General features: G+C 48.7%; 1 protein-coding gene across 4 annotated transcripts in view; it reads right to left on the bottom strand.

Annotated features, from left to right (window-relative positions):
- Positions 1-21,975, bottom strand: part of ACSBG1 (acyl-CoA synthetase bubblegum family member 1) — a 57,036-nt gene extending 35,061 nt beyond the window's left edge. Inside the window, exons 1-5 of one of the 4 annotated variants that reach the window (XM_087428771.1) lie at positions 7,073-10,569; positions 5,776-6,042; positions 4,853-5,029; positions 1,783-1,881; positions 670-770 (exon numbers count right to left, since the gene is read on the bottom strand). In XM_087428771.1, coding sequence (XP_087284897.1) covers positions 670-770; positions 1,783-1,881; positions 4,853-4,902 — 250 coding nt within the window. In that variant the 5' untranslated portion in view covers positions 4,903-5,029; positions 5,776-6,042; positions 7,073-10,569. Of the gene's footprint in view, positions 1-669; positions 771-1,782; positions 1,882-4,852; positions 5,030-5,775; positions 6,043-7,072; positions 10,570-21,791 lie in introns of those variants that run through there. The other 3 variants (XM_087428773.1, XM_087428770.1, XM_004421871.3) reach the window with 3 other exon arrangements.
- Between the last annotated feature and the right edge of the window lie 5,513 nt (positions 21,976-27,488).

Below are 27,488 nucleotides of genomic sequence, written 5' to 3'. Positions count from 1 at the left end.
ATTGTTCACGTTTGTTTTAACTTCTGTTGTTGCTACAATATTGTTGTACAGCCAATAAAAATGAATAAAAGCTCTGTTATTATTATAGTTTTGATGACTCTTCAGGGGAAATGATAAGTCAGCCTCCCTTAAGGTGCAATTATCTGAGGGTGACAGTCATTAAAAGAGCATGTGGGCTTCCAAGCCTCCGAAACAGACTCTGCCAGCCTCCACCCAGCGGCCTGCTCCTTGCCCCAGTTAACCAGGCTGGAGACTCCAAGGCCCTGGTTACCTGGGCCTCCTCCCATCCTCCAGCAATCCCGAGCTGAACTCCCAGGTACCCACAGCCTGGCCTGTGATGAGGCCCCAGCTGTCTCCCCATCTCTGGCCTCTCTCCTTCCCAACCTCCTTGAAAAAGAAATGTTGCCCCCACTACCTCCCGCCATGCTTGGCCCTGATGGTGGCGATGGTGGCCATGAGGGAAGGGGCATGGTGGGGTCCCTGGGGGCATGGAGATCAGCAGGACTTTTGTCTGCTCTGTCTCCTAAAATTCCATCCTGTGGCCCCCCCAGCTCGCCTCTGCCTGGACTCAGTCTCCCCTCAGCCCCCTCCAGCACACCCAGGACAGCTCAGTTCTCCACTCCCATCCTGCCCCACTCCGCCCTGCCCAGCAGCCCCCCAGTGGCTCACCTGGAGACTCCACCTGGGCATCCTTCGCCTTCACTGGGGATGAGAGCTGGGGAGCACGGTTGAGGGACTCTTCGGAGAGCGTCTGCACATTAGTCAGGGAGCTGGCGGCAGAGGGGAGAAAACAATTGTTAGAATGCGGAGGGCTAGCCTGGGTTCCCGGACACTGGCTCAGCACACATCTTGGCACCTCCGGGGGTGACACTGGCATCTCTGCCTCCCAGTGGGGGTCAGGGGACAAAACCTCAGTAGTTGCAGGGGCCAACCTCACCCCCACTGCCACCCCAACCTCTCCGTGCAGGTTCTCAGGACTCAGTAGAAAGAAAAATCAGGTCCCGCTCTGCTCTAATTTGCTGTGTGACTCCGGGCAAGTGCATGTCTCTCTCTGGGCTGAGTGGCCCCATCTGGGCAAGGAAAGGCTTGGGGTCCAGTGCTGGAGGATTCTGAGCACTGCTCCATGGAATGCAGGCTTTCCAGGTTGGGAGGAGTGTCACCCCCCACTCTGCACACCCACCAGTTCTCAGGCATTGAGAACAGTCAGAGGGGAGCTGAGGACCTGCCTGGGCTTTCATGGGTCCTGAGCAAGCCCCCAAATGAGGCCCTCTCCTCCTCAGTGGTGCCTGTGGGTGTGCCCTATGTCTGTTCGCCCACAGAGGAACAGCATGGGACCAGGGAGACCTGGGGCTCATGCCATCTGCCTTCACCCCTGCCCCAGATCCCCCTTGCCTCCCAGGCTTGGTGGCTGTGGACAATGGGTCTCTTCTTCCAGCCAACACAGCCCAAGGGGTTACTGGGCCTCTGTTTTCAACTCAGCCTCACTGCTCCTCAGCACCATTCCTCCTCAGGGTTCAACTGGCCTGACCTCAACCTCCTGGCTGGATGAGTTCAGTACACACCTCAGGATTGAGCAAGCCGGCAACATTATACAACTCCAGGGACACATTTCACAGTCATCAGCTATGTAAACAGATCCTCCTGGAGTTGTGTAGTGTGGAACCTATGCAGCTGGTAATGGCAGCCCTGAGGGCAGGACCCTGGCTCCAGGAAGTCCTGTCTATCTGTCAGGGTGGGGCTAGTCCTCTCCCTGTCCAGTTCCCAGGCAGCTGGGACAGTTACCTGCTTCTCACATTCCGCCTTACGTCTTGCTGGTACTGCAGGTTCAAACTAAGTTTGCGAACACACCCAGGCCCACCTGGCAGCAGTCTGCTTAAGAACCTGAGATAAGTTTTAAAGCAAAAGACATCAGGAGGTTAGGAAGGGAGGGGATGGGGGGAAGAGGGATGAATGGGGGGCCAAGCTGGTCCCCTTCTTGGAAACTTTGTGAGCAAGGCCTGGGCCACGGGGCTGGAGTGGCCCCTCTCTTGCTATGGTGACCTTCTCCAGGGAGGCTGCTGGAAGGACTGAAAAGATGACAGAGCATGCTTCTGAGGTGAGGCCTCCTGTGCCAGGCAGAGGGAAACAGAGGGTTCCGAATGCTGTGGAACTTGTCCTGCTGACTTCGGGTCATCGGTGACTGTCACTACTATCTTGGGTTGTCCAGTAGAAACTACCTCCACTTTGGGACAAAGAAGACTGTAATGTTACCAAACGGTCCCTGAGCTCTGGGCTCAGATGGTTACAGGGTGAATGAGGGGGACACAAAACTAGGCTGAGGGCCCTATACTGTGAGCGTCCAGGGAAAGACTGTGAGCTTGGTGGAATGTCCATGCTCTCTCTTGGCTCGTGTCCTCAAAAGACAGGGCCGGCCACAGGGCAAACCCGGTGCTTGAACCACCAGCTGGGCAGCCACCCCCAAACTGCCAAGGCCATCACTGGCTGTAATCTCCCACCATCTTAACTCCTTCCTCACAAACAAGTCTGTTCTTAAATCCTCACCATCAAAAGGCACAGGCAGCTAATAAAATTTGTGTAAACTGGTTCTGGTTTTAGAATAGCTAAACAAAAACTAAATGAAAAGACAGCCACGTAAGGAAGCCGAGGGCAAGGCATACTCATCATAAGTAGAAGCTTCTGTTCACGGGACCCCCCTTCTTCTGGTGGCGGCCTTTTCCCAACCGTCTGGCAGCCCATTGCAGTAGCAAGTCTCTTGTGGCTCAGACACTGTTGTTGTCCCCTCCCCTGTTCTGTCCTTTCCCTCCCTCAATGACAGGGTGGACCTGGCCTCTGCTTGTACTTGGTGTGACAGGAACACCTCACTTACCCTTGAGGACGGCCCACGGAGGGTCTTATTCAACCCTCCATGCCCTGTGCCTGAAGAATATTGGATGCCTGATTAAGAGAATGTCAAAACCTGATTGTCCAAAGGAGTCAAATGTGCCTTTTCTCTTGCTAGAACCTTCAAGATTTAGTCTCTTTAAGGGGATGTCACCCTTGCTTATCACCTGAAACAGAATTTGCCAAACCTCCCTGTCACTTTTTCCTGCTCACTCAGGATCATAACTAGTAACAGACTTTACTGGCCTGGCTCCTAACACAGAAGTGAGCCACACGGCATCACGTCTAGGGCCGTCTGCCCCTTCCCAACGCGGCCGCTGCCTCGCACGTCATTGGTGGTGGTGGTCGTGGTTTTTGGTTTTTAATCCTCGCCTGTGTTACTGGTGGGCACTTCTTGCCACAGGCAGTGTGCTGGCCTCCAGCAATTCATCTCCCTCCGACTTAGCAGGTTCTCTTTGTAGCAGGCTAGGAAATCAGACAACTAAACTAGACAGCCAAGCTTGTTAGAATTGTCACTTATCAGAGAAGATGGCTTCCAAAGTGGAATTTATGCTTTCCTCAAAGAAAAGCCCCAGAGATTTGGGGAGCAATCCCTACTGTTTGGACTCCTGAAAAGCATTGTGGGCCCTCCTGATTCTTGCTGTTACTCCGGAAGGCACAAGTGGCCAGTAAATGACCCCAATAGGTGAGGTGCGACCACTGTCGTCGTGAGCACAATGAGCCTGTCAAAGGTGGCGAACACAGTATTCCTGTCATTCTGGAAAATTAGACTCTTCCTGGAGTGTAGTACTCCAGAAGTTGGCTACAGTCCCAGGGACAGAAGTTCTAAAAGGGAGAACGGCCCGAGGAGGCTGACTTGCCTCTATCTACTTTTCTCATTCCTAGGAGGGAGAGCAAGCTCTCAAAAGGACCACCTTGATGAGGACAGGAGTCTGTTCTCCCCTCAGCTCATGCACACACCATAAGCACTTTGCCTTTACTCTCCTTTCACAGAAACACAAACGTCTTGAGCACCTGCCCAGTAGCACGAGGAGCAGGCAAACACTCGAAGGGCATGTGTGAGCAAATATATTGTGAGACTTGTGGGGGAGGCAGAGGAGTCTGGGAAAGCCCGCACTCTCCCTTTTTCTTAACCAGCTCTGGTTGATTGCTCTCTCTTTTCTCCTCCTACCTTGCTGGAGGAGCTGACAGGGAACCATTTGAAGACAGAGCCTGCCAAGCCTCCTACAGCTCCTTCTTCAGGAAGCCCTCCTGGCTTATCCCCAACACTGTCTCACCCTCGTGGCCCTTGGACACTCAAGTTTGGGCTTTGAAGGTCACACGTGGCTTGGGAAGTTCTTTTAGAGCAGAGGTCACATCTGATTCAACTCTGGCCCTGAGTACGCGCTGAGGCACACAGTTGGAGCTCAGTAAATGTTGGTTGGATCTTATCCTTCTCAAGTTGTCACTATGTGTGTGACACATAAGTTGAGGGGAGCCCTCATTTTCCATGTGAATCCCTCCTGGGTGGGGATCCATCTCTTATTTATTTCTGTTGCCCTTTCTTCCCATTCAGCCCTCAGCAGCCAGGCCACTGCTCTGTATGCAGTAGGTGCTCAATAAATACTTTCTTGAAACAACATAGAATTGAGGTTCTCCAGAGTTGGCCTGCTTGGGTTCAACCTACTTGACTAGCTGTTTGACCATGGGCAAGTCACTGTACCTCTCTGAGCCTTAGTTTTCTGCCTAAATCCTGTGGCTATTGCGAGGATCAGATGTTACAAGTAAAGTGCTTAGAACGTAGTCAGCTCTCGTCATCATTACTGGTGGACTTTCACGGGTCCTGTGGGCAGTAGGTAGAGGAAAATTCTTTGGTGAGATTAGGAGGGTGACTGAGTCTAGGGGTCCAGGTGCCGCGCCAAGCCCGGGTACTCTCCCTGGGAGGCAGCGTGGGGGCCTGGAGGTGGGAGGAGGGTGGGATCCTTGTTCTTACACGGTCCTCAGGATGGAGCTGGCAGACCTGAGCAGGAGCACCTCTGGCATGGTCCCCGTGGTGCGGCCGCACCCCGCGAGCTCACCCGGGAGAGAGCGAGAACCTCAGAGAACGTGTCCCAGCATCCCCCGGGAGAGCCGCATCAGCCCCAGGGAGGCCCAGCTCCACCAAATCGCCCTGCAACAGAGACACAGTGTGAGTCACAGCCCGAGGCCTGGCTGGGCGAGAGGGCAGTTGCCCTCCTTCCTGGGCATGACTCACCGGCTCCCGGGGCTAGGCACCTGACTGTCATTTACTGCCTTCTAAGCCCACACTCTCTGATCGATCACATTGAGAACAATGCAGCCTTGCATCAGGAGGCTGCCTTCGGACTCGGGTCTATTTCCCAGGGCCAATCCTTAGCAGGACGGGCAAATAAATCAGACTCCCAGGACACTTCCTTTGCAAAGGATCCTGACCATCACTGGCTGCCCTCCCTGTTATTCTTTCTAGTTCTCTCCTCTCTCTACTCAGGGGCAGTGGAAGTGGGAAACTGTCTCCCAGAAGGCTGGAGAGTGTCTTCAATGGAGGACGTTGCCCAGGTGCTTCCCCAAGTCCTAAAAACCCCAAGCAGGGAGAAGAGCAGTGCCTCCTCCAAGTCCCACAGTCCTGGCCACCCAGGCCAGTCCCTCTGCACACACTGGAGTCCTCAACTGCACAGCCTCTTCTTCCCTGCCGCGTCAACACTGGCCTCTCCATTGTCCTGCGCGGCGGGCCCCAGACCCCTTCCTTCTCTTTAGTCTGTGTGGCCTGTCTCACCTCAAAGATCAAGCCCGCTGGCAGCTCCTCACCATTCTCGACTCCCAATTCCCGGCCCAAAGACCCCCCCAGAGGACTCACAGCAGAGGGAGAGCCCAGGACAGTGGCTGCTGCAGGGTGCTCACCTTCCTCCTTCCTGCGGCTGGCAGGCGCGGGCTCAGCATCCCCTGTGCTCCCTCAGCCAAGGCATCGTGAGTATGGGAGCCAGCCCTGTCAGTGCCCTGGCTTCCAGGTGATGAGGCAGTGAGGCTGGGTGTGAGTGGGGACCCACCCCAGCCTGCCCTGCGGCTGCACATGAGGTGTGGCTCCAGGTACCTCTGACCCATTTGGCACAGGCCCCAGCTGCCCACCTGTGAGTCTTACGTAAGAAAGGCGGGAGGCGGGAGAGGCACCTGCCAGTAAAGGAAGGAGAGGAAGTTTGTTGGCTGTTGTCCCTGGCAGAGGCACAGAAAGACACTGCTCCTGCCACTGGGCCCTCCACCTGGAGCCAGCCCTGGGGCTGGGTGGGAAGCTTGACCTTTTTTTTTTGCTTTCTTTTACTTTTCTTTACTAAATACACGTAACGTGCCAAGTGCTTTACGTGTCTTGGCTCTTGGCATCCTCTCAACAGCCCTGTAACTTATTAATAGTCCCCTTTTCCAGATGAGACAACAGAGGCCCAGAGAGCTGTAGACTTGTTCCGTGTCACATGCCCAGCAAGAGGCAGAGTCGGCACCTGAGAACCAGGGCTCCACGACCAGCTCTGAAGCTAGGACACCACGTACACTAGATTTGCCCATTGTTTGCATCATAAAACTCAGCCAACCACTCCCTCTCACCCTTGCCTCTGGATAGCCTCTATCCCATGGTAACAAATGTCTCTGCAACTTGCCCTTCGCCCTCTAATGCCCCCTCCGCTTCCTCCCTCACTTTAGAGACTCACAGGTTTGTGGCGTTGGATAAGATGAAAAAATGGAGGCAGCCTCACTGGGTGTTAGGGGGAAATTCTAAGCCCTAATTTGAAGGCCAAGGCGCAGGGCAAAGCAGCAGGGATGGGGTCAGAGCTTGTTCCAAGGCCTTCAACCCAGTCAGATGGCAGACAATTTCTAGATTGCTACACTAAGCTGGTAGGTCGATGCCAGTGCACCAGCTTCAAGAAAATTCTGCCCTTCATCAAATTCTAGCTCCTTAAAGGCCTCTTTTCCCAGTAATCCTTGCCCACTGCCACCTTGGGATGCCTTGACAATTCAGGTCTGGATTGCTGGTCCTGAGCCTCCCAAGGGTTATGAGCACCTTTGAGAACTTGCTGGAAGCCCTCCCCTCACCCCCCATCAATGCACCCAGACGCTCTCTTGCTGTTTCGGGGCTTCTAGGGGGCTTTGGAAGCCCACACCGTATTAACAAGCAGCCACAGTGAAGCTCAGAAAGGAAAGCAGATCCCACCTCTGTCCTGAAGAGGACGTGGATTGCTCCCTGCTCCTCTTCCCACTCTCCTGGTGAGGACAGAGCAGTGATGTTAATGATAGGAGTTGGCACTGGGGGTTGATGTGGGTGAGGGTGGTGGTGGAAATATCCTCACTTCGAGGCCTAGCAGGAACTCCACTCCCAGATCTCTCAGTGCCTAGTGGGAGGCTTGATGATCACTCTGGATGTAGAGTTTCCAAATTGATGAGGAGGCCAGGCAAATGGGCTTATTCCAGGATCAGGAAGCTTGCAAAATGTGTAATCTTCCTTCCCATCTCCTTCCAAAGCCGTAAGCTGGCCTGCCCTGGCAGAAGCCTCTTACTGTTTTTCAGACCCCTCCTCCTCCAGGAAGTCTTCTGGGAGGGGCCCGCAGCTCTCTTGCTTCTTCCTGGGGCAGCCCTGACTGAGCCCCTCCCAGAGTACTTAGGATTTAAAGGCTGGGTGTTGCTTTTTTAAACATAATTATCTACCATGAAATAAAAATCTTAATTGAGTCCATATTCCCAGAGTCAGAAATGATCTCTCTCTGGCCCTTGACTGACAGCTCCATGAGGATCTTCCTTCCTACCACGATTATTGACTTAGCATCACCTCTGTGCAGACATTGCAGGGGGCAAGGGGACAGGGTGAGCAAAGTGAGCCTGGTCCCTGCCTCGAAGGCTTAGAGATGATGGGCTTGACCATCAATAAACAAAAATGCATTCAAGGTCACTGTGGGGTCACCAGACCTAGGTTGGGGTAGTGGGTACAACAAAATTAAAGGGAGAAAGTTGGCAAGGGGTAAAGGTTTGATTATTTCATGTGAGGCAGAGGGCAAGCGTCCTAGGCAATGGCATGGTGTGGAAGGCTGGCGCAGAAAGGAAGGGATCCAAGGCCCCTGTGACAGACCTGGGCTGTGGACCTCCTCCAGCCTTGGTCTCCCAGCTCACAGGGGTCCCTGGCCACAGCAGAGATCTTCTGGGGACCCACAGTCTCTGGGAACGGTAAGGACAGGGCAGGGCTGTCTAAGACATTTCCCCCGATATCCACCAGAAGGAATGTATTTGGAGCAGGCACCCTGGGACTCTTGACTGTGACCGAGCCCCCAGTCCAAGGCCCCAACAGGAGTGGGCTTGATGAGAGGCCTCAGCTCCGAAGGCTCGTCCCAGCTTCACTTTGGCTCCTGCTGTGGTGGGTGGGGGCAGTCCAGCCAGCCAGCTCACTTCTCACCCAATTGGCAGCGCCCGGAGTGTCCAACCCTGTCAAGCCAAATCACACAGCCTGCATAGAAATAAATGCTTCAATCGTCAAGTTGCACTACAAAGCCCGGAAAGAGTCGGCAGGCGGGCTGGTCATGCCCAAGACAGAGTTCTCTGGGCTCCAGGACAACTGGATTCCAGCCCAGGCTCTGCCACAGTTGGGTGATCTTGGGCAGGTCTCTGGTCTTCTCTGGGACTCAGTTTCCTTGGACACATCCCAGACAAAGGGCCTTCCAATTTTCTGTCTGTGACTGGTGATTTGAGTGCCTGGGCTGGAATTCTGCTTCACCAGGCAAGGAGAAGGCTACAAGGCTGGGTGTTGCCAGGCTCCCAGGCCTCAGGGGGCAGGGTGAAAACAGGAATAATCATAGTAATAGCTAGTAGCTAACGTGTATGCAGCACTTACTGTGTGCCAGGGAATGTTCCCTGCACCTTACACATATATCAACACACTCAATCCTCACAACAGCCCAGTGAGGTAGTTCCTATCACTAGCTCCACTTTACAGATGAGAAAATTGAGGTACAGAGAGATTATATAACTTGTCCAGGGTCTTTTGGTTAGCAGAGTCAGGATATAAATTCAGGCAGGTGAGTTTCGGAGTTTATGCTCTTAACCAACAGGCTGCACCCAATGGTCTCAGGCCTACTGGGTGACTGAGGTGGGCGGGGCAGGGGAAAAAAGAGGGGAGATGTAGAAAAGTGGGCATCCCACGGTCCTCTAAACCCCTGCTTCCAGTCTTTCATCATCAGACCCTTTTAGTATACCCCTCCTCCAACTAATGTTTTGAAAATATCGCGTATAAGCAAGGTGCATGTATTAAATCATAATTAAACCATTTTCTTATGTTGTATTGATGACAGACACAGGTAACTGCCAAATGGCACTTTTTATCATCATTGGGAGGGCAGAGCTGAAATGACTCCTAGAAAATTGCCATCTCCCATCACTTGTTGTTTTATTTGAAGTACCACAAATGTGGCTTTGGGCACACTCCTTCTCCTGTTAGGGTTTCTGCTACCCCATCTGTAAAATGAAGGCGTGGATGGGATGGTCTCTAAGTCCCGGCTCTCATGATAGGTGGTTTTCCGTGTTTCTTCTAGGGAGATGAGAAAAAGGAAGAATACTGCCTATTCTTCAGGCTCAGGACCAGTTCTCAGCTAGAGGAATTCATGGTGTATGGGAGGAGACAAAGCTGTCGGTCAGACTTCCACAAATAGGGGCATCACGCCCCTGCAATGTGAGGATGCTGGCTCCCAGACTTGGTCCCTGCCCTGGAGGAGCCCACAGTCTAAAGAGGAAAGTGAAGGAGAGAGGCACCTACATGGTCTGTGCACATGAGAGGCATCTGTGAACATGGCAGGCAAGGGGGTCATGCAGTGGGAGCCCAGAGGAGCAGGAGATTGGTCTTTCAGGGGAACATCATTTCACTTTCTTAAAAGTGAGAACTAGTGTTTACTGAGCCCTTGGTATGTGCCAGGCACTGTTCCAATTGCTTTACATGTATTAACTCATATAATTATCTCAACAATCCTACAAAGTAGGCACTGAATAATAATCCCCATTTTGTGAGGAAATGGAAGCACAGAAAGTAACTTACTGAAGATTATACAGCTAGAAATTAAAATAGCTGGGATTCAAATCCAGGCAATCTGACTCCAGATTTTATGTTCTTAACCACTATATGCACTGCCTAAAGTCAGATGAGGATCCTGACGCCTCTCCACACACCTCAGCAATGTGGAACATTTGGCTCATAAAGGTAGAGCCCTGTGGCTGAGATACTAGTTGAAAGCACGTCTTTTTAAATTCTTATACTCAACATACTCCTGACATATCATCACACTATCCAACATAGAACAAAAAATGACTGCACATCTGAAAAAGAGAGAAATGTGAGTGAAAATCAGGAAAAAAGGCTGCCAATAGAAGCAAACTCAGATATGACATAGATGTTGGAATAAGCGTACAAGGACTTTAAAACAGCTACTAACACATGCTTGATAATTTAAAGAAAAAATAAACATAATTGATGAACAGATGGAGAATCTCAACAGAAAAATAGAAAGTACAAGAAAAGCAGAATCTCAGAAATGAAAAATTCACCAGATGAGCTCAACAGCATATTGGAAACTATCAAAAAAAGTTCATGAACTTGAAGACAGAATAATAGAAATTATTCAATCCAAAGAGTAGAGAGAAAAGATATTTTTTAATTGAACAGAACAAAACATTGTTGAAAGAAACTAATGAAGATCTAAACAGATGGAAAGGCATCTCAAGTTCAAGACACTTAATATTGTTAAGATGGCAATACTTCTCAAATTGATCTACAGGTCAACACAATCTCTGTCAAAATCTCAGCTGGATTTTTTGCATAAATTAACAAGCTGGTCTAAAATTCATACAAAAATTCAAACGACGCAGAATAGCCAAAACAATCTGGAAAAAGAACGAAGTTGGAAGATTCACATTTCTTGATTTCAAAACGTAATACAAACCTAGGGTAATCAAGACAATATGGTACTGGCATAAGGATAGACATATGGAAGAATGGAATAGAACATAGAATCCAGAAATCAACCTTCACATTTATAGTCAATTGATTTTCAACAAAGTTTCCAAGAAATTCAATGGGGAAAGATAGTCTTTTCAACAAATGGTGTTGGGACAACTGAATATCCACATGCAAAAGAAGAAAGTTGGACCACTTCCTCACACCGTACACAAAAAATTAACTCAAAATGTATCAAAGACCTAAATATAAGAGCTAAAACTGTAAAAATATTAAAAGAAAATATAAGAGTAAATCTCTGTGGCCTTGAGTTAGGCAAAGCCTTCTTAGTTATGACACCAAAAGCACAATCAACACAAGAAAAACAGATAAACAAATTTGACTACATCAAAATTAAACCTTTTTGTGCTTCAAAGAACACCATCAAGAAAGTAAAAAGATAACCCACAGAATGAGAGAAAATATTTGCAAATCATATACCTGATAAGAGAATTGTAGCAGAATATATAAAGAACCCTTACAATTCAATAATAAAAAGAGAAATAACCTGATTAAAACTGAGCAAAGGATTCAAAGAGACATTCCTCCGAAGAAGATATATAAATGGACAACAAGCACATTAAAAGATGCTCAACATCATTAGCTATCAGGAAATGCAAGTCAAAATCACAAAGAGAGGGCCAGCCCCGTGGCTTAGCGGTTAAGTGCACGCGCTCCGCTGCTGGCGGCCCGGGTTCGGATCCCGGGCGCGCACTGACGCACTGCTTCTCCAGCCATGCTGAGGCCACGTCCCACATACAGCAACTAGAAGGATGTGCAGCTATGACATACAACTATCTACTGGGGCTTTGGGGGAAAAAATAAATAAAATTATTAACAAAAAAACATCACAAAGAGACAACAGTTCACACCCACTAGGATGGCTGTACATAAAAGACAGATACTAACAGTGTTGTTGAGGATGTGGAGCAATTGGAACTCTCATACACTCCCGGTGGTAATGCAGCTGCTTTGGAAAACAGTTTGGTGGTTCCTCAAACAGTTATGCATAGAGTTATCATATGACCCAGTAATTCCACTCCTACATATCTACCCAAGAGAAATTAAGACATGTCCACACAAAAACTTGAACATAAATGTTCATAGCAGCATTATTCATAATAACCAAAAAGTGAAAACAACCCAAATGTCCATCAACTGATGAATGGGGAAACAAAATGTGGCATATCCATTCACTGGAATATTATTTGGCCATGAAAGGAATGAAATACTGATACATGATACAACATGGGTGAATCTTGAAAACATTATATTAAGTGAAAGAAGTTATTCACAATAGATGATATATTAGTCTATTTAAGTAAAATGTCCAGAATAAGCACATCTACAGAGATGAAAAAGTAGATTAGTGGTTGCCTAGTGCTGGGGGCTTGAGGGGAAATGGGAAGTGACTGCTAATGGGTTTAGGGTTTCTTTTGGCGACAATTAAAATGCTCTAAAATCGATGGTGGCAATGGCTGCACAACTCTGTGAATATACTAAAAACCATTGAATTTTTCACTTTAAATGGGTGAATTGTACAGTCTGTAAATTATATCTCAATAAAGCTGTTATATTAAAAAAAATGAACAGAACCTCAGTGACCTGTGAGACGCTATCAAGTGGTCTAACATACACTTAATTGGAGTCTCTGAGAAGGGGAAAGAGAGAATGTGGCAGAAAAAATATTAAAAAAAATAATGTCTAGGGGCCGGCCCCATGGGGTAGCAGTTAAGTGTGCGCGCTCTGCAGCTGGCGGCGCAGGTTTGGATCCCAGGTGCGCACCGACACACCACTTGTCAGGCCATGCTGTGGTGGCGTCCCATATACAGTGGAGGAAGATGGGCACAGATGTTAGCCCAGGGCCAGTCTTCCTCAGCAAAAAAAAAAAAAAAAAAAAAAAGAGGAGGATTGGCATGGATGTTAGCTCAGGGCTGATCTTCCTCACAAAATAAAATTAATAATAATAACATCTAATTTTTTTTTTCAAATTTGGTCAAAAACAACAACCTAAAAATTACAGATGAAAACCTAGAAATTATAGATGAAGATCAGTGAACCTAAGCTGCATTGAAACAAAAGAAACCCACAGTTAAATTTATCATAGTGAAACTGCTGAATATCAAAGATATGGATAACGTTTTAAAAGCAACCAAGGCAGAAGTGGAGGAGAAAACATATTACATAAAAGGAAACAACGATAGAAATGGTGGCTAACTTTTCGTAAGAAACAAAGGAGACCAAAAGACAATGTAATATATTTTAAAGTGCTAAAATAAATAAATGATCACCCTAGAATTCTCTTTCCAGTGAAAATATCTTTCAAAACAAAGGTGAAATAATGACATTTTTCATTTAAATGAAAGATGAGAGGATTTTTCACCAGTACACTTCTGTGATGGCGTGAAACCATGCCTGCAAATTCTTTAACATTCCTCCCATCAATAAGTTGAGTCTAATTCTCCTCTCCTTGAATATGAGATGGCCTTAATGACTGGCTTCTAATAAATACAGTGTAGTAGAAGTGACATTATGTGATTTCCAAGGCTAGATCATAAAAGATGATACAGTTTTCACCAATCTCTCAGGACTCATGCTTTTTGGATCCCTGACCCTCTGTGTCAGAAGTCTGGCTACCTTGAAGCCACCATGAAGGAGATCATGTGAAGAAGCCACATAGAAATAAAGGGAGACACTGAGGAGCCCCAGCTGTTCCAAATCCCAGTTTATTGAGTCTTCCCACCTTAGGCACCAGATATATGAGTAAAGAAGACTTTGAGATGGCCACAGACCCAGCCACCAGCCGCCACGTCAAAAGGACATTCAAGCAGATTATAGAGAGGTCCACTGGCAAAACTAAGGTCTCTGGCCAACAGCCAGTGTGGTAAGTTGAAAAATGTCCCCCCAAAATATCCATCACCTAACCTCTGGAATTTTTGAATATTACCTTATATGCTCCCTCCCCCTGCCCAAAAAGGATTTTGCAGGTGTGATTAAATTAAGGATCTTGAAACAGGGAAACTACTCTGGATTATCTAAGTGGGCCCTAAATGCAACCACATGTATCCTTACAAGAGGGAGGCAGAGGGAGATTTGACACACACGCAGAAGAGGAGAAGACAACGTGACCACAGAGGAAGAGATTGGAATGATGCAACCACGAGCCAAGGGTGGATGCTGGTAGCCATCAGAAGATGGAAGGGCCAAGGAATGGATTCTCCCCTAGAGTCTCTGGAGACTCTGCTGACAGCTCTGCTGACATCTTGATTTTAGCTGATTTCAGACTTCCGGCCTCCAGAACGGTGAAAGAATACATTTCTGCTGTCTTAAGCCACGAAGCTTGTGGTAATTTGTTACAGTGGCAGTAGGAAACTAACACAGCCAGTGAGGAGCAGAGGGCTGCCAACAACCTTATAAGTGAGGTCGAAAGCAGGGCCTCCAATTCCAGATGACTGCCACCCTGGCTGACTTCTAGAGTACAGTCTCATGAGACCCTGAGCCAGAGCCACTCAGCTAAGTTGCTCCTGAATTACTGACCCATAGAAACCATGAGAGATAATAAATGATGTTGTTGATTTGAGACATCACATTTCTGAGTAATTTGTTAAGCAGCAAGAGATAACTAGAACGCTTTCACTATAAGAAATGCTATAGGAATTCACTCAGGCTGACGGAAATTGTACCAGATGGAAACATGAATCTACAGGAAGGAATAAAGATCACTAGAAATGCTAAAAATATTAGCAACAAGGCAAGGATGTCCACTCTTACTACCTCTGTTCAACATTATATTGGAGGTCTTAGCCAGTGCAATAAGGCAAGAGGAATTAAAAGGCAAAATGATTGGAAAGGAAGAAGTAAAACTATCTTTATTAATAGATAACAAAATTGTCTATATTAAAAAATCCTAGAGGATCTAAAACAAAAGTACTGGAACTAATAAGCGAATTTAGTAAGATCACAGGATACAAGGTCAATATTTTAAAAAATCAGTTGTATTTCTATATACCAACAACAAATGATTAGAAAATTAAATTTAAAATACAATTTACATAGCAACAAAACCCGTATAATTCTTAGAAAAAAATTTAAGAAAAAATGTGCATGACATCTACACTGGAAACTACACAACATAATTGAGAGAAATCAAAGAATTCAGTAAGTAGAAATACATACCATGTATGTGGATCAGAAGATTCTCCCCACTTTGAAATATAGAGTCAGTTCATTCACAATCAAAATTTTAACAGTCTTTTCCATAGAAACTGACAAGATGATTCCAAATTTTGCATGGAAATACAAAGGAGCTAGTGTATTGGTAATCTATTGTTACATAACAAGTATCCCAAGATGTAGAGACTTAAAAAAACAAGCATTTATCATCTCACATTTTCTCTGGATTAAGAATCTAGGTGTGGCTTAGCTGAGTGCCTCTGATTCAAAGCCTCTCATGAGGATACAATCAAACTGTGAGCCAGGGATGCAGTCTCATCTGAAGGTTCAAGTGGGGGAGGATCTGCTTCTAAGCTCATTCATGTGGTTGTTGGCAGGATTCAGTTCCTTGCAGGCTGTTGGACTGAAGGCCTTGATTCCCCACTGGCTGTTGGCCAGAGGTCTTCCTCAAGTCCTTGCCACATAGCCCCCTCCCTCAGAGCAAGCAAGGAGGAAAATGAAGGACAGCAATCAGAACGAAAGCATGGTCTTTTGTAACCAAATCTCTGAAGTGAAGTCCCGTCACTTTGCCATGTTCTACTTGTTAGAAGTGAGTTATTAAGTCAGCCTGCATTCTAGGGTATGGGATTACACAAGAATCCAGAGGGCAGGAATCACGGAGGAGCATCTTAGAGGCTGCCTGCCACACCTAGGATAGCCAAAACAATCTTGAAAATAAAAAAAGAACCAAGTTAGAGACCAGCACCACCTGATTTCAAGACTTAATATAAAGCTGTAGGAATGAAGATAGTACAGTATTGACATAAAGATAGGAAAATAGCTCAGTGGAAGAAAATCCAGAAACAGGCCCATATATATATGGTCAACTGACATTTTTACAGAGAAGCCAGGGCAATTTAATACTGAAAAAAATTATTCTCAACAAATGGCACTTAAATAACTGGATAAATATGTGGAAAAAAGAAGATATTAATTTGAGATGAATCATAGACCTAAACGTAAAAGCTAAAACTATAAAGCTTCTAGTAGAACACGTAGAAAATTATCTTTATGACCTTGGTATAGGCAAAGATTTCTTAAAGAGAACACAATAGCACTAACCATAAAAAAAAAATTTAGATAAATTGGATTTTATCAAATAAAAAATGTTTGTCATCAAAAGACACCATTAGGAAAATGAAGATAAGCCACAAACTGGGAGAAAACATTTGCAATACATATATTTAATGAGGAACTGATATCCAGAATATATGAAGAATCTCTACAGGGCCAGCCCCGGGGTGTAGTGGTTAAGTTAGGTGTGCTATGCTTCGGCAGCCCATGTTCTCGAGTTTGGTTCCTGGGCATAGACCTACACCACTCGTCAGCCATGCTGTGGTGGTGATCCACATACAAAATAGAGGAAGACTGGCACACATGTTAGCTCAGTGCTAATCTTCCTCAAGCAAAAAAGGAGGAATATTGGTGACAGATGTTAGCTCAGTGTGAATCTTCCTCAGCAAAAAAAAAAAAAACAAACCTACAAATCAATAATAAAAGGATTAAGCACCCAATTACAAAACAGGCTAAAGATTTGAATAGACACTTCATAAAAGAAAAGATATAGAAATGGCCAATAAGCACATGAAAATATGCTCAACATCATTATCAGGGAAATTAGAATTAAAGCCCTTATGAGATACCACAATTTCCCCACCAGAATGGCTAAAATTAGAAAGATTTAGAAAAATTAGAAAATACCCAGTGTTGAGAAAGACGTGGAGCAACAGAAACTGCTCGTGGGGACAGTACAACCACGGGGGGAACTACTGGCTGCTTCTTTAAACACCTGCCTATCTTTTGATCCAGCAACTGTATTCCTAGAGATTTATCCAAAGAAAATGAGTACATATGTCCACAAAAAACTTATACAAAAGTCCTGCCACAATGTGTAACAGCTTTATTCATAAAATCCCCAAACTGGAAACAACACAAGTGGCCTCAACAGGAGAATGAATAAACAAATTGTGGGAGAGACACACAAGGGAATTCTACTCAACAGCACAAAAGAATGAATCCCTGAAACACTTAACAATGTGGATGAATCTCACAAACATAACATGAGTGGAAGGAGCTAGACACAAAAAAACAGATACTGTATGATTCCATTTTATGATGTTCAAAGATAGTCAGAACAGTGGCTATTCAAAACTGGTTGATTAGGGAAGAGTAGGGGTGAGACTTGACTGGAAGGCAGCACAGAGAACATTCTGGGTGATGAAAACGGTTCTATATTTCTACTGGGTTGTTGATTACATGGGTGTATACTTTTTGTCAAAAGTCATCAGATTATACTCATGTCTGTACATTTCACCACATGAAAGTTTCGCTTCCATTAATAAAAAACACACAACCTGTTAAATTCTGCAAATATAAATTCTTATTTTACAGCTTCTTGGGACTAGAGTCTGAACTACGGCCTAAATGTCCTTCACGTGGTCATGACCTTTACAGTTTCCAAAGCACCTTCCCAGCCCTGACCTCACGTGTTCCTCACAGGCTCCCCTGCAAGGAACCGGGGCTGCCTGGGGAGGAGGGACTAAAGCCAGGACGCAGAGGTCACTCATAGGACCCACTGTGAAATAGGACTCTCTCCTGCCTCCTCTGTCTCTAGATGAAACTGTGTCTTTTGCAGGGACAAAGAGATAAGAAGTGAGGTCCTCAGTCCTGGAGGTATTCAGGTGAGTGTAGGTTGATCATACGTGAATGTTGTAACAAAGTGGGTTAGACTCAGTGACCCAAAAAAACTCCACTGGCCTGAGAGTCTGCCATTCAGGGGCTTGCCTGGGGACAGAGTAAGGCAGCTTTGGGCCCGGCATCCTAACTCCAGGCCAGCTTGGGTTCTGCTCTCCCCAGCTAACGACTCTGCAACCCGTACAAGGACCCAGGGCTGGCCTGGGCTGACCTGCATCCTGAAGGCATCCAGATCTGCATTCAGATGTCTGGGACCAGGGTTAGGGTTATTTGCCCCAGGGACTCTGACTTCCCAGATGTGCCCTGCCCTTTGTCCTGGAACTCTTGACACCAGTATCTTGCCTTCCTGTGGCACTTACTCCCAAGTCCTTTGCCCTATGCTCACTAGCCTTTTAGTTTCTCAAACACTACAAGCTCCTTCCCACCTCAGGGCCTTTGCACACACTACATCCTTTTCCTAGCAATCTCTTCTCCTAACCACCTCCTACTCATCTTTCAGGTCTCAGCTTAAATGTTACTTTCCCAAGGAAGCCTTCCCTGACTCCAAGACTAAGTCAGACCTCTGTTACATTTTGTCCATAATTTTTTAAAAAATTACCAACATTTTAAAGGCATTTTTTATTGTGATAAAATATATATAACATAAAATTTGCCATATTAACCATTTTTAAGTATACAATTCTGTGGCATTGATCAAACTCCCTCCTTTTTTTTTCTTAATTCCTTCACGGTACCTATCACAATTATAGTTTACCAGGTAATTGTAGAATTATTTGTTTGTCTGTCTTTGCCGCAAGTACATAAACTCCTTAAGTCAAGGACTTGTCCTGTTTTCTATCATATCCCTCAGTGCTTAGCACAGTGTCTGACATATTCAACAGTAAATAATTTTGAATAGATGAATGTATACTTATGAAAACAGAGAAAAACAATAAAGATACCAAAAAATGAAAAAAACAACAACTTGCAACAACCAAGTTTCATATAATGAGGAAGTGGGGGGTGGGGGGAGGAAGTTGGGAAGACCTAGAAGGCTCTAGATATTCCATATTCTTAAGAATGCCTGTATCCTTTCAGTAGCATTTGCATTATAATTGTTTGTTCCTCCTAGGCTTGCACACTCCAGAGATGGGGAGCTCACTCCCCGTCATCCTTGGAAAGCTTTATCAGTGAGAACAGCCTTCTCCCCTGGGCTTGCAGCAGCCTCCTGCGCCTGCCCCACACCCCTGGCTCTGAGGGGGCTCCTCTCTGCACCAGCCTTTGGGCAGGCAGTGCTGGGAGAGGCAGCTGGGAGCCCAGGTGAGTGTGGTCAGTTCAGAGCTCACCATCCTTCCCTGGGCCAGACTTGAGCCTGCAGGCTCCTGTCTCCCGGCCCCCGCCTCCAGCCCACCCCCCTTCCAGCCTGTATTCACCGCTGCCGGATTTCCCTCCCCAAAACTAGGCTCTCCTGCTGCTGCTGCTGCTGCTTCCGTGCCTCCTGGGGCTCCTCTCTGCCTCCTCCTCTGTCCTGGCCACTCCTAGTCTGGCCATACTATTCAGACCCAGGAGTTAGCCTGCCTCCAACCTGACTGGTCTGCCACCTGTAACCCCTCCACCACCACAGCTTCATCCCCACGGTACCCCTGCCTGTCACCCGGGCATCCACAACCTTTCAAACCCCAGATGAACTGCCCCCTTCTCTGGTCCCTTCAAAGCCCTTCCTCCAGCCTGGACTTCTTCAGGCTTAGGGAGCCTGGTGTCTCTACCGGACAGATAGTTTAACAGGGGCTCTGGCAGTACTCGACGGGGATGGCTGCCTCTAATGGATGGCATGGTCTGAGGCTGCAGCCTCAAAGGGCACAGAGCACAAGCTGCCAGATCAGTGCCAGACGGGTCCCAGCTCCGGCCCAGCAGTTTCCGCCTCTCCTGGCCCCGGCCTGGCTCCTTCCCCCCAGACACTGCCCGTACCACTCGGCTCCAGCCCTCAACCGGTGTGGCACAAAGGGACTTCACGTGGGTCAGGCTGGTGTGCAACGCTACTCTAGCTCTTGGTCTCCACCTCCCCCACCTCCAGCCTCCCTCTCTGCAACAGTGGGAAGGGGAGGGGGAAGGGGAGGGCGTCTCAGGCTCTTGGAGAATTGCAGGCCCACCCTCCCCCAGGAGCAGTGGCCTGCCTGTGCCTACCAGGCCAGGCCAAATGGGCAAGCCTGAGATGGAGCCCTTTGCTGCTGGAGGGGCAGAGAAATGGCCAGGGGCTGCTACAGCAGTAACCGTCTCTGACTTTAGAACAACACTGAACAAGGGTTCAAAGTCCTGTCCTCACAGCTACTCTGCAAGGCTGAGAGAGCAGGCATTATCCTCCCCATTTGACAGATGGGGAAACTGAGGCTTAGAGAGGGTGTCTTGCCCAGGGTCAGAGCAGGTCCGGAGTAGGCTGGATGGGAACCCAAGGCCTGAGCTCCCCAGCCTGCTGCTAAGAAAGCCGCTGGGTGTTGCTGGGAGGGTTACTGTGCCTGTGGGAGTGGCAGCCCTTGTGCTTTTGGAAGGTTTCGTCCACACCAGCTGAGAGAATCTGCCAAACGTTTCTGCAAGGTCGATAGGAGTCAAGCGTTTTGTCCTCATTTGCATAGAGGGTGATATTGAGGCTCAGAGAAGCTAAATGACTTACCCAAAGTCACCAAGCAAGAAAGCAGAGGGGCTGGCCCTCCAGCTCTGGGTTTTCAGCCGTCTCTTCCCCCACGGGCACCTCACCTTACCCTCCCCTGCGCTAGGCTGGGGTTCAGCCCCTGTTTGGCCCCTCCCTTTCATGGTATCTGCAGAGCAGGCCCAGGCGTCTGTGAGCCCAGGTGCTCAGCCTCCTGCAGAGTGGCCAGGCCCTGGCTGGGCACACAGGACCTTCTGCCCCCCCTTATCACATGGGCCTGCGGCACTGGGCTCCTGACCCCCACCTTGGCCCTTCATTCTGGGGGCAGGGAATCTTGAGAACTGGCTCACCTTGTTTCTTGTTTTCAAGGGCTGAGTTTCTGAAGCATGCCTACAAGGGCCTCGTGGGGCGGAGTGCCTCGACGCCCTGCTCCCTGAGCCCTTGGACCCCAGGGAGGAGGGGATGTGGCAGGCCAGCCGGTGCCCAGGGCAGATCCAGCATCTACCCCTGGGAGTCCGGGCTAGCCTACCTCAAGGGGCCTATCCCCCCTCTGCATCTGGCCCCACTTCTCAGAGGGCCGGGGCCAGGGCCAGTGCGGGCACTGGTGAATGTCTGACGAATCAAATCCACTTCTTCTGAATCACAGGTTAGTGGGATATATGCAGCGGCAGGGTTTTCGGAAACTTCAACCAGTGCACTCATGTATGGACAAGGAAGCTGCAGCCCAGAGAGGGGCAGGGGCCTGCCAAGGTCACACAGAAGCTGGAGCTAGACGCTCTGGCTGTCCCCCGTCCTTGTCTGTCACTGACTCCACACGCCAAAGGCCCCCTTGAGGAGACGGAGAAACATCCTTTTTTTTTCCTCTTGATGAGGAAGATTGGCCTGGAGCTAACATCTGTGCCAATCTTCCTCTATTTTGTATGTGGGTTGCTGCCGCACCGTGGCTGCCTACGAGTGGTGCAGGTCTGCGCCTCGGATCCGAACCTGTGAACCCGCAAACTCGGGCCACCGAAGCAGAGCATGCTGACCTTAACCACTACACCACTGGGCCGGCCCCCAGAGAAACATTCTTATTGACTGAAAAACTCTTCCTCCATCTAACTGCAGCCCCCTACTCCTGTCCCTGGGATGTGACTCATTCCGCGGTGAGCCCTCTTGGCCACACGGGGAGGTAGAGGCTAAGTAACAGCTCCAAACGACACACGTCCCAGTTCAGTGCCTATTCCATTTAGAGATCATCCAGACCCTTCCCTTCACTTCCCAGATGGAGAAACTGAGGCTCAGAGAGGGAGGCAGCTTGCCCAGCTTCACACAGCAGAGTCAAGTCCAGACCTTGGCCCACAGGCTCAGCGGACAGAGACCCAACCGCCAACTTACCTGGTTCCCAAGTTTTCTTGGGTGGTCCCCGAGTTCGCGTCCCACCGACTCTCCCGTGGGGCCTCTCTGCTGCCCGGCATGCTGGGGTCCTCGCGTGGGCAGCCGCGTCCAGCTCCAGGACGGCGTAGCATCTGCCACAGGCATCTGCCGCAGAGAGCTCAGTCTCGCACTGTGCAAGAGGTTGGCCTTGAGTGGGCAGTGGGGGCGGGCATGGGCGGGGGGAGGCGGCGACTGGAGTGGACCACAGAGGCCCATTTCCTCTCTATTTTTAGAAGCTCAAAACACTCCTCAGCGGTGAAGTTGTTCAGGATTGAAACTTGCCTTTTCTTCGTAGTTTTGTTTCACTCAAGACGAGGAGAATTTCAATGAAGCCAGTGTTCTTTTTGATGCAAATCTGCTCCGGTTCTCCCAGGAAGTTTGGCCAATGGGCTCAGGGCTTCTGGGCCCCCAGAAAACCTCTTCACTGGCTTTAAAAGGCCACACGGGAGCACAAGGGGTTCTCAGCACCAATCTGGACCCAGATCCTGCGGTGGCTGCTAACCCCGACGGCCCACACTCTGCAACCCCGCCTCGCCGTCAGCTGGCCGAGCCTTGGGAAGGGATTTCACCCACGCAGCCCACCTCCCCCAGGCCCAGCGCTGGAGGCTGGAGACGCGAGGAGGACCCGTGGCTCCTGCCCTTAAGGAGTCCTAGTCTGGGGGAAGGAAAGAGACATTTCCCACACTGAGGACTGTTCTATAGTTGACAGAAGCCTTTGCACTGAAGCAGACATGGTAGGGGGGACCTAGGAAAGCTGACCCTCCAGGGGCACCTAGATATAAGCATGGATCTATCCCTCAGCTGAAGGAAAGAAGAGTGTTACAGTGGGTTTTCAGGCATCTATAAACAGCTGTGGGAAATGCTTGTAGGGCAGGGAGAACAGAGGGCTTTCTCTGAATACCAGAAACCTCCCCTCTAAGACTGACTGTATTCGTTCCCTAGAGCTGCCGGAACAAAGTACCACAAATTGGGTGGCTTAAAACAATAGAAATTTATTCTCTCACAGTTCTGGAGGCCAGAAGTCTGAACCCAAGGCGTCATCAGGGCCATGCTCCCTCTGAAGGCACGAGGGAAGAGTCTTTCTTTGTCTCTTCTAGCTTCTAGTGGTTGCCGGCAATCCTTGCTGTTCCTTGGCTTGTAGATGCGTCACTTCAATTTCTGCCTCGTCATCACATGGCTCTCTTCCCTTTTTGGGTCTACGTCCCTGTTTTCTCTTCTTATAAAGATACCATTCATTGGACTAGAGCCCACCTTGATCCATTATGATATCATCTTAACTAATTACGTCTGTAAAGAACCAGTTTCCAAATAAGGTCAATTTGGGTGGATAGGAGTTTGGGGGAAACGTGATTCAACCCAGTATAAATTGTATACAAGAGGCATTGGTGGAGAGTCCTATAAGATGTTCCCACAAGGGCTCAGTGGGTCCAGCTGGGTCACAGGCAATGCTGTCTTAACTGTTGAAGGCAGGTGGCTGAAAAAGAGCTGGCTGTCTCCAAGCAATTCAGGGCCTGGACCTCAGGCCCCAGGATGCTGCCTCCCCAGTACTGTTGAAGGTACACTGGACAGGAGGCTGAGGTCTGGCTTTGAGGCCTGAATCTTCCACTGACCTCCCTGCCCCCGTGACCTTGGGCAGATTCCTGCCCATCTCTGGGCCTCGGTTTAACTGTTTGGGTCATGGGGGTGATGACTTGGAGGCTGGCCAAAGTGGCTGCCAGCACCAACTGGACATGAGAAGGTGATGGGGAGAGCTGTGCCCAGGGGCCCATTGGATGTGCCATGCAGGATGTCATTGTAGGTGATAGGTCAGTGACCCCCCACCCAAGGGGAAACTGAATCAGAAAAAAGAGATGTCGAATTCTTGGCTTTTATGTTCAAAAGCCTTGGTTAAGGTGAAAGCCTGGAAAGGTTTGGAAAGATGTGTAATGAGGCACAGCAAGTTGTGTGTCGTGGTCGCCCTCCCCACCCCCATCCCTCAGACTCTTATGGAAGCAAGATCCTGGGGAGGGGCTTGGAGAGGAGCTCCCTTGGGCACATTTCCTGAGCAGTGTGGAGGGAAGAGGGTAGTGGGGGCCCTAGGACATCCAAGAAACTGACAAGGCCCTAGAGTGCCCCGTGCAGGCCACAGAGAAGGAGATGGTTCCAGGGCACCAGGGGCAAGAGGGCCTGGGCAGCCCCCCTCCTCAGAGCAGGCAGTGAACCAAGGGTCCACATGAAGAGAGGGCAGAGTCAGTGGGCTGGCAACAGAGGCTGATGGGAATACAGACACTTGGCAGTCCCTGCCTGGAGGGTTGACCCCACCTGAGGACGAGGACCAAAGGTACATCTCATATAGAAGGTTGATGCTGGGACAAGGTGCTGAAGGAGGGACAGGAAGTGGCTGAGTCTGATTTAGTTGAGCTTTAAAAATGGTTACCTAATTTCATTTGGAAAAGTAACTATAACCACGTGCTGGTTCTGCCTTTGTCCCCCACATTCCCTCTCCACTGGCTCTGTCCCGCGGAGCCGACCTGCGCGAGCACCATGCGGGCTCCGGCCCTCTGGTTGAGTTAGACCAATGCTCGCTGGAGCAGAACAGAGGGAGATAGAGGAAAGGTTGGGAATTGCATTCCTCTTGCTGCCTCCCTGCTGGCTCCACCTTTGTCAGCAGCTGTAGCCTTGTCCTTACAGCCACAGCTCCATCCAGCAGCCCCTCCCAGGTGGCTTGGGGAAGGACTGTCCCTCCCAGCTCCGTTGGGCCACAGGAGTGGTCTAGCTCCATGCCATCGCTTTGCCATCCCTTGTGGCTCCCTTAACCCTGTCCTCACATCTCTGCCTGTCCCTTTATTAAACTCTTCCATCGTCCCATCTCTTTCCTGCTGGGACTCCGACTGATACAGCAGGACATGTAAAATGTACGAAAGGGGCTGATTGTTCAATGGGGACAGGGTTTCCTTCCAGGGTGATGAAATGTATTGCAAGTAAATAGAGCTGGTGGTTGCACATTGTGACTGTACTAAATGCCACTGAACTGTGCACTTTAATATGGTTAATTTTGTATTATGTGAATTTCACCTCAAAAACATTTTTTTAAGGCCCAGAGGGCTTCACAGTGAAGAGTAAAATTTCCTCCCATTCTTCCTCCTTCCCTCACCCATTGCTCTCCCAGGGGCAGCACTGTGAAGTTTCTTTTGCATCATTCTAGAGATGCTCTGGACAGATACAAACGGTAACACACGGTATACACAAGTTGGTACCTTGCTTCTTACACTTGACAATATTCCCTGGAGAACTTTTCATACTGTTGTATTGAGAGCTTCTCAGTTCCTTTCTGGGGATGTACAGCATTCCACAGAAGGGCTGGTCGGCTGCATTCAACCAGTCCAGTACGATGCACATTTAGGTTGTGTTCATTCTTTCGCTGTTATAGACAATGCTGCAACCAACAACCACATCCCTGTACTTGAGCTAGTCTTGTTTGAGGATAAATTCCTAGAACTGGGACTTCTGGAACTTGACTAAGTTTAAACTTGAAAATGATAGAGTTTTGTGGGAAATTGACTGATGAAATTGTTCTGCTATTAGGAGGAAGAGGGGAGAGAAGTGAAGAAAAAAAATTTCATCGAGTTACACAAAAATGAAGCTGCACTTTTGCCCACCTGAGTTTGTGGACTGGGGAAGTCGGTACCTGCTGTGTGGGGGGCAGGGTGAAGCGGGAGGGGTTGCCGGCTGGGAACAGGGTGTCTCCAGGACTCTCTGGGGCCAGTGCCACGTGGGAAGGCAGAGCCCAGCCCACGGTAACGTTCTCCAAAGAGACAGGCCATGGATGGGACAGGTGTTCTTACCTGGAGTCGGACCCCCCTGAAGTCAAAGGCAACTTGTGTGTATGTGTGTGTGTTTGCATTTTCCTAGGGAGAGGGCTCCTAGCTCTGTGAAGATCCTCGGGGAGGTCCCTACCTGACAGTGAGGAACCACAGGAAGTGGAAACCCCCAAGCCTTGGAGTTACACAGCCCTGGGTTCAACTCCTGCCTCTTCTGCTTATCAACTGGGTGACCCTGGGCAAACGACTCCACCCTTCTGAGCGTGAGCGTCATTGTAGCAGGGGTGGGTTAGTGATCATTGCTTCTTGGAGCCGTGGCTAGGGGTGACAGGAGATTTTCACTTATTGAGGTATACGGGGTAGCTATTCTGGTTCAAAACTCACTTACGGCCTATCAAACATACATTCTACGTCTGCTTTAACCGTTAGAGTAAAGAATGCATTAAACATTATTTCAAAGTAAAAGAATGCACTCTTTTAAGATAAGAGTGCATACTTCCCCTCCCACGCCCGCCAGTATCAGTACCGCCCCCCTCCCCAGGCCTGTATCAGTAGTCCTGGAGATAAGTTCCCTCTCCCACATCAGGGGCATGTTGACCTGCTAATTTGCAACTGAATACCTCTTTGAAACTGATGAATATGTATCCTGGGCATGTTTCATGTATGTTCTTTGTTCTAAGAACGTGTACTGAAAACCATGCTTCTCCAGAACGCTTTCTTCCTTTGTGGAAAAGTGCTTCCTGAATTATGGTCCTCACTCTGACTCAAGTAAAAGTCACCTTACCCTCCTTATCTATGGAATGGTTCCTGGTTATTTGCCTCGACAGGAATGAACTGGGAGACGAGGCAGACGCCCAGTACAGAGCTGGTCGCCAGTAAGAGCTTCCTTGTGGCACCGCTGTGTCTCCTGGTAATAACCTGGTCTTCTGCATACTTCTCTGCCTCCTTCCCTCCGTTGGTGCCCTGTGGGGGCCAAGTTTCCTCTGCTGGTCCACTCTAAAGCAGAGACAAAAGATTCCAAGAAGCTGCTGACCTAGAACCAGATAACGCAAATGCGCACGCAGAGCCAGTTCTTCCCCTGCCAGGGATTAGATAAAGCTGAGCTGGCTGGGCAGAGGAGAGAAAAGGTAGAAAGAGGAGTCCTGGACATGGGAGGGGACCGGAAGGGACACAGAGAACAGCGTATGCTGAGGGTGGAGCCCCCGCCCTCCATCAGCTGTGGGCGAACGGCCTTCCCAGTCTCGGACCTGAGTGAGCTGCCTTGAGCAGAGTGGGGTCTTGGACCCCTTGCATAGGGCTGAGGCCATGAAGGCCTTGTTATAACTGAAGTCCGAGAGCACATTGCTCCTCTGCCGGAATAGTCCAAAAGCTTCCCTTCTCAGAACAAAGGCTGAAGCTTGTGGAGGCAAAATAACCAAGAACCATTCTATAGATAAGAGAAATAAGGTGAGTTCGCTTGAGCCAGAATGAGGATCATAACCCAGGGAGGCCTTGGAAAGTGTTCTAGAGAAGCACGGTTTTCAGTAAATCTTATATCTTTTTAGAATAAAGAACACACATTAAACACACCCAGGATACATTTTCATCAAAATTTCAAAGAGGTATTCAGTTGCAAATTAGCAGGTCAGCATGACCCTGATGTTGGGAAAGGGACTAATCTGGGCGTTACCAATAGGGTGTTCCAATAGGGTGTAGGAGGGGAAGTATGGATTCTTATCCTAAGAGAGTGCATTCTTTACTTTAATGGTTAAGCAGATGTACAATGTATGTTTGATAGGCCATAAGTCAGGCTTTTTAGTTCAAGCCAATCAGTTTTGAACCCGAATAGTTACCCCATATACCTCAATATGGGAGAATC

The sequence above is a fragment of the Ceratotherium simum genome, chromosome 3 (assembly GCF_057802395.1).
Source record: "Ceratotherium simum simum isolate JZ-2026a chromosome 3, ASM5780239v1, whole genome shotgun sequence".
Taxonomy (NCBI): domain Eukaryota; kingdom Metazoa; phylum Chordata; class Mammalia; order Perissodactyla; family Rhinocerotidae; genus Ceratotherium; species Ceratotherium simum.
The sequence above is the reverse complement of the archived record's forward strand: the minus strand, read 5'-3'. Positions and strand labels throughout refer to the sequence as shown.